This window comes from Caretta caretta, chromosome 3, assembly GCF_965140235.1.
Source record: "Caretta caretta isolate rCarCar2 chromosome 3, rCarCar1.hap1, whole genome shotgun sequence".
NCBI classification, from domain to species: Eukaryota; Metazoa; Chordata; order Testudines; family Cheloniidae; genus Caretta; species Caretta caretta.
In genome coordinates this window covers 197007243-197020156 of record NC_134208.1, presented here as the reverse complement: position 1 = coordinate 197020156, position 12914 = coordinate 197007243, and the positions used below count along the sequence as shown (strand labels likewise).

The 12914-nt window shown below is 42.5% G+C and overlaps 1 protein-coding gene across 15 annotated transcripts in view; it reads left to right on the top strand.

Moving 5' to 3' along the window:
- The window catches only part of EHBP1 (EH domain binding protein 1), a 321978-nt gene that overhangs the window by 51763 nt on the left and 257301 nt on the right, over nucleotides 1–12914 (top strand). For all 15 annotated transcript variants that reach the window (XM_048842663.2, XM_048842662.2, XM_048842660.2 and 12 more), the window contains exon 3: nucleotides 1794–1851. In XM_048842663.2, coding sequence (XP_048698620.2) covers nucleotides 1794–1851 — 58 coding nt within the window. The remainder of the gene's footprint in view (nucleotides 1–1793; nucleotides 1852–12914) is intronic.

Sequence of the window (12914 nt, the reverse complement as noted above, 5' to 3'; positions counted from 1 at the left end):
TTTACCCCTTCACATAACACAAGAATCAGTGACCAGCCAATAAAAAGAAAAGGAGGACTTGTGGCACCTTAGAGACTAACAAATTTATTTGAGCATAAGCTTTTGTGAGTCTCTAAGGTGCCATGAGTACTCCTTTTCTTTTTGTGGATACAGACTAACGTGGCTGCTACTCTGAAAACTGATCAGCCAATGAAATTAATAGACAGCAGGTTTAAAGCCAACAAAAGGAAGTACTACTTCACACAACACATAGTTAACTTCTGGAACTCATTGCCATGGGATGTTGTGAAGGCCAAAAGTATAAGTGGGTTCAAAAAAGAATTAAATAAGTTCATGGTGGACAGGTCCATCAATGGCCAATAGCCAAGATGATCAGGGATGCAATTCTATATTTTGGTGTCCCAAGCCTCTAACTGCCGGAAGCTGGAAATGGATAACAAAGGATGTATCACTGAATAATTGTTCATTTCCTTCTGAAGCATCTGTCATTGGACACTGTTGGAAGACGGGATTCTGGTTCGATGGACCATTGGTCTGACCAAGTATGGCTGCTCTTATGTTCTTATTGTAGCTTGCAGAAATTATTAACAGTTTGAGGAGGAAGTACATAAATGTTGTAACTAATTCATAGGGACCTCTCTTACTAGAAAAATGGCTGGTTTTTCACTTAAAAAAGAATTGGAGAATTATTAAATGTTATAAATTCAACAAGAAAATGGTTTGAGCATTGCCGTTCAATAACACCAATTTAAAATGTTCAGCGTGCAGTACTGTCCTTATTTTAACCTCATTTACTGAGTGTTTTGATTGCATCATTCTGGGAAACGTTCCTTTATTAGAGATAATCCCCACCCCCTTTTTTGTATTTATAAAGAAGATCTGACCTTTAAAAATAAAGAGGAGAGGGAGGTTGTTACCAGAAATATCTAGAAGTGTTTGTCTACCCTGATTTCCCTGGAGGGCTTTTTGGACAACTCAAGAGCTAGTACGATTGTGACAATTAGCAAGGAAGCAAAACTTGAGAAATTGAAAGGGAAAGTGAAATTTATTCACACTCCTTAAAATTCTTTGTTGAACTTGATAGGTGCTAACAACTGCAAATACTTGAAAAACGATTGTCAGGAGAGATCTCTTTATTAAAGATTCAACAGTTTGTCCCTTCAATTAAGAGCAGAGAAAGATCCCATTCCTTATCTCTGATCCCTCAAGAAGACCTCAAGCAAAACCAGGAAATACAATACTTGATGCTCTTGATATTTCTAAGGTAATCGCGTAGGAAGGTACTTTTTTTGGAAAAGCCCTTTCAAGCTTTTGGTTTAAATATATTAATATAAATATATATAAAACAAAATAAAGCCATGACTGCAATTGTTCCCCCTCTGCACACATCCTCTTTAAGTACCATCCGATTAGGAATCCAACTGGATTTTGTGCTTGTGTTTATTATGGGCGCTGATTTGTTTCAAAGGCTTACATTTAATGAAGCCAGACTTTCAAAAGCAAACTGTGGACAGAATCCTGTTTTCTGATCTACAGAGCAGTTCTCTACTCTACTCTGCTTTGCCTTTGGGAGTTGTATACATTCAGGGAGAGCAGAATATGCAGGTGATATTGCTGTACTGATTGCTGTAAGCACAGAATTATTTTTCCTGTTAAATGACTAAACTTGAGAGTGCTTTTAAGATAATGCTATATGTAAAATATAGTTTGTTCACCAAGGATGTAATTTTGATGGTAAACCATTTATTTAAGGGTCTTACTGTAAATTAAACTGTTTGTGTGTTCTTCAACAGGCAGCCAGATAAACTAGTGGTGGTTTGGACAAGAAGAAGCCGAAGGAAATCTTCTAAGGTTAGTTGACTGCTTAGTAATACCCAACTTCAGTAAAAAGTGCAGTTGGCTGTTTGTTTTATTAAGACAAAAATGGACGTTTATTTTATTCTTACTGAATTTGGCCCTAAAGTGCTTCCACTCTTACCGTTGAGACTAATTTATAGAAACATTTATAGAAAAACTCCAATGTCATTATAGGTATGTATGTAGCACCAAGTACACAGCATGCAGCTTAATAATAATTAACAATTATAAGTTATTAATTTCTAGATCTAATTAGAAAGAAGAATCACACTTAAAAGTAACAAAAACAGAAGTCTTAAACATAATAAAAACATTAATAAGGAAACTGCCACCTTTGCAATAGGAGGATATAAAGTAGGAGTATGAGACTGGTTTTGCCTCTACGCAGCCCTGGAAATCAGAAAGTTTCAAAGCAGATTCTTTCAGTTGGATGTTGTATCTACAGACGGGGCCTCTGTTGGGAAGTTACATTGACACTGAAATTGTCAGGGTCATTTCTAAACACTCCTGCTATTTCTTTGTGTATATTTTTATGTAGTAAATAATCTTTTCTAATCCTGCAGTAAATCCTGTTCTCCCAATTCCAAAAAACACTAACAAACAAATACACATGTGGGGGTAGCAAAACCCAAAAGTAGAACCACCACCTTGTTTGCACTACAAGAGGTCACAGGTAGTAGAAAGGTTTACTTCTACACTTATGACTGCATGTAGAATACAGACAACACATTCCCAGCTAGCATAGGTTAGCAGTGTAGACGGTAAGGCGTGATTTAGGTTAGTCGAGTCATACGTGCCCGAACTCCCAGGTATATGTCCTACACATGGCCAAGCAGTGCTTTCCCTGTCTATAATGCTAATTTTAGCATCTTTCTGCCTCCCCACTTGCTGTGTGGAGCTACACACCGCAGCGACAAATGTGGACACAGCCTGCCTTTCTCTGTGGCATGTAGCTACATGTGTATTGCCTGTATTCTGTGCTCTGCCATAAGTGTAGACGTAGTCATAATGAGAACTCTATACCCCCTTGTGTGCCATGGTGTGACACCCTGCCCCAGCTCGCCAAAAATTCCTACAGCGAGAACAGGAAAATCTGAATGGTCCAGGGACATAGAATTACAATGGCCAATGTCACTTCACTGATTTAGTCACTCAAACCTCTACATGGCATGGGAGAAGCAGTGTGCTGTACCCAATACTCTTTTCTGTTATCACTAGTAGCTGCTGCTTGCACAAGTGCCCTAACATCTCTTGCTGATTTCTTGTCCTCGCAACCATTGCCTATTTTCCTTTTACACAGGGCCTTCTTGTGGGACAAGATCCTTTCCATAATAGGAAATTTCTAAAATTAGTTGTTAAACGTTGGCTAATTATTTCAATTAAACAGAGAGGTCTCATCTCCTCTTTGTGCATGGGTGTAACTTAAAATAACATTAATGGCAGCTCACCAGCATATGGAATGGTATTCTTTTTACTGTTACCCTTCCCTTAGCATGTCCATGCTTTCTGCTGTTTGTCACACATACTTGTTGTGTCTTGTCTTAAACTAGGCGGTAAACTGTTCCGGGTTTCCTTCTGTTTGTACAGTGCTTAGTACAATGAAGGCAGGATCCTGACTGGGACTTTAGATACTACCAAAGTACCAAAAAAATAATATCCCCTGTGTGCATTCTAAATTTCGCTTTAGTTTCTGCATGGAAGTGTGACAAAAGATCTGTAGAACACTAAAATAAAACTCAAACATGTTTTTAAATAAAAAATGTCTTGTTAGATGGTAGGGTATTTAGGCACGATTGATTAATTTGCTGGGTTAAAGATTATGTTCAAACTCTTGTTTAGTGTTCAAACAGATGGCATATCTGGAATTCAGTAGGGACGGATGCAGGGGTCTGCTCATGCATATGACTTTGCAGGATTGGGGCCTTAGTTATTGAGGATTTTAATTTAATTCAGGAGACAAAATTGGTCTATCATTGGCTGTGGAGCATCAGTTTTCAGCTGAGCTTGCATCCCCTAAACTACAGAATTATTAGACACTCCTGCTTGCTTTGTCCAAATTTTGGTTATCCAGCATTATAGACAAACCTATCAATGTCAGCAGATAATATAGTGGTTGATCTTCATAAGACTAAGAATAGTCCTGTAGCATATCATCAGAGGATGGTTAAGGGGACGTACGAAGATATTTTTTTAAATTTGCATTGCCAAATGTCTGCAAGTACTGTACCTAGAGTAAGACATAACTTTTTTTTTTTTTTTAAATTAGGTAGATGACACGATTTTCTTCATTTGAAATCTTTGTCTCCTAGACTATAGATCAATAAAGATTCCTAAACTCTTAGTCATCCTGCCAGTAAAACACATTACTATACATGTTGTTTGTTCATCTAATTGCTTTCTTGGAAGTGAGTCAAATCAAGACTACTTTTTATTTTATTTTACACAGACACTGTGCCCAAGAAGTACCTAAGCATGAATCATGTCCCAAGTGTTCCTATATTTTTTCATTTATTTGTGGGGCAGGGAAGAGATATCAGTTAAGTTTTCTCTGAGAAGAAATTTTTATTCCCAGGCAATCAATGTAATAAAAATGTGAAAATGGAGAAGAACTCAGAAGACCCACCCCTAACAAATGACTGCAGCCCACAAAAATCTAACTCAAACAGAAAGATAACAAGTGTGTAACTTGTGAACAGTGCATTTAACTAATGTAATATTAAGGTGTTGGTGCCATTTGCCCCAAACAAATTCTTACTAAGGAAACTACAAATAGTACTTCAGCTTTGAGAAAGAACGTGAGACCTCATCCACTGCCCTTTTTTTATTTTTACCTCACTGGGAGATGAGTAAGTTAATGATTATTATGGAGGACTGGTAATGGACTCCATAGCTAAGGTTGCATAAAAATGTTAGGTTGTAACAGGTTTTGCGAAATGGTGCAGCCAGTTTACAATAGCCATATTGAAAAACAACATGCTAACGGAGATCATTATCCAAAGGATGGTATGTATGATGGGTAGATATTATGCCAGTATGACACCATCTGGCATAATATCAACTCTAATTCAAAGTTAAATAATTTGGAGCCCTGTTTTGGAATTCCCTCCCCTTGGGCTTCTCTGAATTTAGATACATTTACACAGACATGTCAAAACATGACTTGTTTTGGGCAATTCTGACTTGCTGGACTGGTATTTACAACACATGATGATAATCAAAAGTCTTGCTAAATTTGGCAGAATTCCTGAGCAAGTCTTAAGATGGGGCTGACCTTTTTCTTTCAAACCCTCCATAAAATGCGTCAATTCGTTAGGCACAAATGTACCTTTCTTTCTTTAAAATCAAGAACACATACCTTATTGCATCTTTCCAAGCCTACTTTGTACACCCACCAAACATACAATTATATTACAAAATTTACCTTATTCTAGGCAAAGCTATAAAGTTAAGGTTGCCTAACACGTTCAGTTTTTTTGGTTGCTTATAATAATACAGTTCAATATAGTGTAATTTCTGTTTTTTCAATTTCTTTTTTAAACTTATGAAAAAAAAAAACTACTTTGAAAGAAAGTTATTTAGCTTGCAAAGTCAAGCACTCAAAAGCTAGGAAGAGCCAGAATTAAAGTTGCCTGTTGAAGCTCAATTACGGTGACCAGATGTCCTGATCTTATAGGGACAGTCCCGATTTTGGGGTCTTTTTCTTATATAGGCTCTTTTTCTTATATAGGCTTTGACATTTGCTGTCTGGTCACCCTAAGCTCAGTTCATCCCCTTTGTGTGCATGCATTATGACAGGCTTTAATTACATGATCACAAACTATTTTACTACAAGATCCCTCTTCATTACAGTGCACAGGATGGACAGTGCTCAGGGAATGATGGTAGAAGGTGTGTATTGAATGAAACAGAGGACTGCAGGAGAGGTTGGTCTCCTGGTTAAGGCAGCTGAATGCCATCTTGGAGATTTGGGGTCTATCCCTTCCTCTCCCATATAATTCGTACATGATGCTAGGCATGTCATATAAACCAGTTTTTCACACAGGGCCACTAACTGTGTTCCTCATTTTCTGGGTACCCAACTGGAGATATCTGGAGCCTGATTTGCAGAAGTCCTAGGCACTTGCAGCTGCAACCGAAATCAATTGGAGCTGTTCTTAGAACATATGAAGTGCCGTACAAATGCTAAGTGCTCTGAAAAATCAGCTAATAGGTATCTCAAGTTGGGCACCCAAAATTAGTTGATGCTTTAAGTCATCTGTTTGGGATTCCTCTGATGTGTGGAAGCCCTCAATAGACACGCAGCTACCACAGCCAGCTCCTGTGCCTCCCTTCCCACAGCCCCTGGTTCAAAGGGCCATCTTTGGACCAGGAAGGAGAAATGGCTGGGTTGTGCTGTACTCTAGCTGTCCCCAGATAGTATATTGCTCCTATGGAACTGTTGCTAGCTGGAGCAAGTTAGAGTTGAGTTGCTCGCTGGAGCAAGTGTTGTATCGACCAGGCAAGGTACTAACAAGCTTCAACAGGACTTTATTTTCAAAGTGGAAATCTCTTTACCAAGCTGCTGCTGCTGCACCCTCTGTAGCTCTCTCCCAGCTTCTCAATTCCTCCCTCCTCCTTCCTGTTTCCTGTCCTTTCAGACTCCCAACAGCCAGTGCTCCCAATTCTAATAATTACAAGCAACATCTAAACACCACAGCAAGTTAGAGCAGAGGTGGGCAAACTACGGCCCGCCGGCCACATCTGGCCCTTGGGACTGTCCTGCCTGGCCCCTGAGCTCCTGGCCTGAGAAGCTTGCCCCTGGCCCCCTCCCGCTGTTCCCCCTCCCCTGCAGCGTCAGTTCACTGCTCTGCCGGCGCAAAGCTCTGGGCGGTGGGGCTGCGAGCTCCCGGGGCAGCGCAGCTGCAGAGCCTGGCCTGACCCACTGCTGCTCTGTGCTGTGCAGTGCGGCTGCCTGTCCTGGTGCAGCCGCCCCGCCAGCCACCGGTGCACCAGGCAGCACGGTAAAGAGGCAGGGAGCAGGGGGGTTGGGTAGAGGGCAGGGGAGTTCGGGGGTGGTGGTCAGGGGACAGGGGTGTGAATAGGGGTCGGGGAAGTCAGAGGGCGGGGAACAGGGTGGTTGAATGGGGGTAGGGGTGCTGGGGGGGCAGTCAGGAAGGAGGGGAGGGTTGGATGGGGCAGGGGTTCCAGGGGCAGTCAGGGGACAGGGAGAAGGGGTAGTTGTATGTGGCAGGGGTCCCGGGGGGGGGCAGTCAGGAAGGAGGGGGGGTTGGATGGGGCAGCAGGAGGCGGTCAGGGGCAGGGAGTCCGGGGGCAGTCAAGGAGAAGGGGTGGTTGGATGGGGCAGGGATCCCGGGGGAGCAGTCAGAAAGGAGAGGGGGGAGTTGGATGGGGCGGCGGGGGGCAGTTAGGACGGGGGGTCCGGGGGGCGGTCAGAGGACAGAGAGCCAGGGATGGATGGGGCAGGGGTCCTTGGGGGGCTGTCAGAGAACAGGGGAGTTGGATGGGGTAGGAGTCCCGGGGGGGGCGGTCAGAGGGCAAGAAGCAGGGGGGGTCGGATGGGGGAGGGGGCTGGGCCATGCCTGGCTGTTAGGGGAGGCACAGGCCCTCCATACAATTTCAGAAACCTGATGCAGCCCTCAGGCCAAAAGGTTTGCCCGCCCCTGAGTTAGTCACCCTGCTCTAAGCTGCGTTGGTGCTGGCGCAGAGAATCAGGATGCTATCATTGGTTGCTGGATCTCCCCTTCTCTTTTTCCTCCTCTCCTGAGATGCCCTTGATGACACTGGAGAAGGGGAGCCCTTAGGAAAGAGCAACTCCCCTAAGCTCCCCTCAGTCAGGCTCCTTCCCTGTTCTCCTAGGGCCTTCTACAGCCTGGCAGAGAAGTAAGCAATGGAGCAGCTAGTGCTGTTCTCGTCTCCCTCCTCTGCAGTGCATGAGGCAGCCGGCAAGGTGCTGCAGAGCAGCTGCAGTGGAGCAGGAAAAGCAGCTGCTCAGAGCATTGCTGGCTCACAGTCGGGATGCTCTTGGGACTGCAGCAGAAGTGGTGAGAGACATTTGGGAAGAAGACAGTGTTGGGGCTGAACCAAACACTTAACATTTGCGTTTAAAAAATGCAGGGCATCATGGCTTGTGGAACGTATTTTCAATTCATGGTCAAATATAAATTTGCTCCCTCATTTGCTATAATTAGAGTCTCAAAGGCCACAAGTCGGACGCTACTGTTCTAAAAGTATCTACTTTTCTTTCTTCCTTCAAAACTTCACCGATAAAGAGCTACCCAGTGGTGTTTAGTGACCTTATGTATGAGACCAGTATTTCTGCTTTTTGACCTTCTTAAAATCTGTTGGGTTTTTTCATTTGGCCTTATGAAGACTGATATATCTAATGCACCCTAACCTTGGTGTCTTAGCAGAAATTGATCTGAAGGACTGTAATCTCCATCCTGCCTTGTATTACATTAGGACATGTCTAGTTGTTTTTGCTTTGTTTTGGTGTGTTTTTTTAAGTAAGAGATGTGTACTAGTTAAAATGCGGGGCAGGAGGGGGGCAGGGTTCTAAATGCTGCTGTGTGTCACAGCGAAGTGCCGCTAATGAATATTTAGGTTGTGATTTTGGAAAGGTTTTTCATTTTGCATCAAAGGTGGTACCTTTTGTGGCCATCCTGATACCTGGCAAGGGTTCCAAAGTAGAGGGCCTGCCCCTAAGAAAGCTGGCAGGGTTCTTGTTCATTGCATCTGTCATGTTTGGTTTCAGGGAGCATGGCAGTCATTGGAAATAGCCAGGGCTCAGCACATTGAGGGTAATTGCCAGGGGAGCCCGTATAGTATATGGAGCACTAGAGTGGTGTGCTCTCATCCTCTCCTGTGTTGCTTAATAAACGGGCTACTACATTTGGAGCCAGCTGGATCTGCTTCAGCTTTCTCTTTCATCTCCAGGTACAGAGCATTGCAGCAAAGCATGTGCATGTTACTTTTTCACCCAAGAGCTTGCAATGTTCCCCTGCACCAGTCACTAGTAAATAAGAAATGACCATTTGCTCAAATATTTCTTTTCCCTGTTCTGCAAAACCAGTACATTCCTGTGTGCTACATGTGGAATGTCTGTTTTGTGTTGATAATGACGAAGCTATTTAAGTGTTGAGACTTGCACAGATCTGTTATGGTCAAAACAGGCGATTCTCTGTAACCATATCTGAAATATTGACAACAGATCAGATATTTCCCAAGGGCAGTCCACGAATTGAGCACAACATCTAGGCCCCCAGCAGGGTATGTATACATTCTGGTGATAGATCTCTTATAGAGGAATATCTTAATTATCCCAGCCTATAAATGGATAGTTTTCAAGCTGTCCTTAAAGATCTCTTCTCTTACTGGGACAAAAAGGCAAAAACCAAAACCTACCAAGCCTTACAGTCTGTGCTCAAACACTGCATCATTATGATGCATCAATTTGTGGAGTCCTATTTGTCACGATAATCCAACTTTGCAAAAATAAATGTATTTATAAAGCAGGTAATTCCTAATATAAGCGTAAATAATGAAAACAGTCATGAGAGAACTCCAAAGGCCAGGAGATCCTAAAATGCTTATCTGAACCTATGGAGCCCACCACCAGTCTTTGATTTCCTCACACATTACTGTCCCCCACCCCAATTGTTCATCTATCTATCCATACAGTTTTCTAGGAGTGGGGTGATGAGGCATGTTGCCACTTCTAGCATCTTTGTGGCATATTTCACCAATCCTTCCCCTCCTCCCAGGTGTTTCTTCATTTAAAGTGCCGTGGGTGTTGCAGCGTCTCCTCACTTCCTCTCTGCGGGGTTGGTGCTTTTTCCTCTGTACTCCTTCTGAAAAGGCTACTGCTGCCGGTGACTGGCTAGTGAGTGAGGCAGCCAACAATAGAGGTCCCCCTATACAGGCTGCTGCTCTCTCCCTAGCCTCAGGGGGCAGGGGGTGGTGGGAGGGATGATGAAGACAGGAGGCAGCCAGTGGCAGTGTTTTTGTCCATCCAGGCTGCATCGGAGCCAGGGCAACAGAGAAGCAGTGAAAGATGCAGAAAGGGAAGGAGGCTGTGTAAGGGAGGAGGAAAGAGAGTCTGGAAGGCACAGAGCATTGTGGGAACTGTGGCCTAAGGTGGTAATTGCAATGGAAACATAATGTTCAGGCCTAGCAGCCAGCTACTAGAGAGAGACAGCTGGTCACGATCCAAAACATGGGGAGAGTGGGTAATATTGGGATTGTTGGCATGTTTACCACATGTAGGTGGCAAAATCTTGCCCAGTTGCCAAAGCAAAGGCCTGTATTTTGGATGATTAAAATATAGTCAGTATAGCTGTATGCCTACATAATGAGTCTGTAAGGGCACAACTTCCCCCCTCCAATGCCCCCCCCCCCGGCCAAGACCCCCTCAATATAGGGACCCTTGCTCTGAGAAATAATATTTTGTTATATGATAATGATAATTTTAAGTACTCAAAGTATTCTCTATTAGCTAATAGGCCTCCCCCTATTTTGCGCCCTTTGCTTTCTCCTGCACCAACCCAGGGGTTATCTTTGCCTGTCATGTTGCCTGGATGGTGCAGTCCTATATTCCAAAGCCAAATGGGCATATAACATCATCCCGCTAATAAGGGGATAGCTTTGCTTTAAAAGCTCATTAGGTAGGACTTTCAGTCTCTCAAACTATCAGTCTCTCACTCTCTGCTTTTGATAACTTGCATGTCAGGTAACCGTAATGCATGTTGATTTGTTTTAGGAGTCTCCATTTTTTACGGTCTCACCAACTAGCCTGATGAGGAGAGGAGACTGGTAAATCCCCTTGTACTCAGAATTCTGCTGAATCATAGAAAGCTTGTTTTTGATTGTATGTACAAAATTTTTTACAGTATAAAAATGGGAGCAGTATTGCCAACCCCAAGTGTTCAAAAAACATGGGTCAGGCCCAAAAAATCATGAGGCCGATTTAAAATTCATGGGGTTTAAAAATATATATATATATAAAAAAAATATATATATAGGGTTCATTTTATTGCCATCTGGTTTCTCGGCCTTGAGGGTGCACTTGGGACGCATTTTCAAGCATTACTTTGCAACCATGAGGGCGAGAAACTCTCTGCTTTTGATAACGTGCATGTCAGGTAACCATAATGCATGTTGATTTGTTTTAGGATTCTCCATTTTTTACTGTCTCACCAACTAGCCTGATGAGGAGAGGAGACTGGTAAATCCCCCTGTACCCAGACTTTGGATGGAACTGTAAACATCAGCAACGCTGTAGGAGTGAATAAAAATAACAGAAAAACAATAAGAATGTTCTAAATATATCTGCAAAGATAAATGGCTTTGGGCAGCATGGAAAACAAGCTGGATCTTACCGATGGCTCCTTGCAGGACTTTATTCTTAGATACTCCCTCCGTCCCCTTCCATCTCTCCCTCAATCTCTTGACCTGCTCTCTCGCACCCTGCTAGAAGCTGCTGACACTTCTCTTGTGGCTCCACGCAACAGGGAATCAACAGAGGGAACAGAGCCAGAAGGCAGATAGACTGCCTGTGGTAGAGGCAACGTAGTGTCCTCTGGTGGCCTAAAGGAACTACTACAGTTCCTTTTGATAACGAAGCTGGATGTGTGAGGAGCTATGCAGGCTGCAGGAGTGCTTGACAGGGCTGCCAAATGTGTGACTATCATGTGAGATGAAGCACTGTTTATAATGCACAGCAGTGGTGAATTAGTTTCCCTCTTCTACTAAATGAGGATGTTTTTCAATCATTATCTTTCCCACCATGGTGTATTGAATTCTGTAGCTAAAATTGGCCACTGGGCAGCTGGCTAATTTTGAGGTGGGGTATCTGCTCTAAATTTTAACCCAGAAGAGACCTTTTAAAACCCTCTTGAAAATTATAGTTTACTGAAATGGCCAACAGGGTCGTGCCACCATAACAATTAATTGCTACAAAACCCAATGTGTACTCTTAGTAACACCATCCTATCTCCAAATGTGTTATAACCAGGGTAATTATATTTGAGTTTATTGTACCTGTGACCCAAGTTACGTTAGCCTTATGCTAGTAATAGTGTTGTTATAAAAATCATACACTGAAGTGCTGGATGTTGCAAAGAACATATAAAGAACATCCGATGAAGTGAGCTGTAGCTCACGAAAGCTTATGCTCAAATAAATTGGTTAGTCTCTAAGGTGCCACTAGTACTCCTTTTCTTTTTGTAAAATGAACAATGTTTGATACTGTAGAATTTAAAAACTCAGTTAATTTGATGCAAATAACAATAGTTTATAACTTTCTCAAAATAAGAAAAACAGGTAGTTAGAAACAACCATGCTACTCCGCGGCCCCCCTTATATTAGCATATATTCATTTATATTTCCATAGTTATCTAAAGTTTTCCTCCATACTAACTGAACTAGATTCTGAAACTCACACTTCATGGTGTTCACTGTTTTAGTGGAAAGTATGCCACTCCACATGTTGGAATGATTTGCTCAGGTCTTTAGAGTTAGTCTCTTTTTACTTCATTTTATCCTGGTCACTTCTCTTTTAGTTAAAGGTACTTAACTGTTAATTCTTTATAGGTTTAAATGTTTCAGAGGCATTTAGTGTGTACTATAAATTGGTGCTTTATTTTTTTCCAATAAAACAAAAATAAGTCAGTTTTATTAAAATCTGAATATGGCTACTGAGCGTGCACAATAGCAACTCTTAATTATTTGCTTTAAAGGAAAGCATTCCATAGTCTGAAACATGTGCCAAAGGTCTGTATTCACCATTTTAAGAACTTGTACCTGCAGGATGCTCAAAGTTCTGGCCCTGATACAGGCATTGTGCTTAATTGCTTTGCAAGATCAGGACCAGAGCACTCAGCACCTGGCTAGAGAGAGCCATGTGTGTGACTGCGTAACTCCCATCAATGGTGCGAGTTCCTTCTGTTCTCAGTGGTTTGTCTTATTGTGTTTAATAGAACTGTAAATTTATGAAAGCAGGGGGTTTTTTTTGGAGCTAATCATCAATACACACGCATGCATGCACACGCTGACTTCCAGGG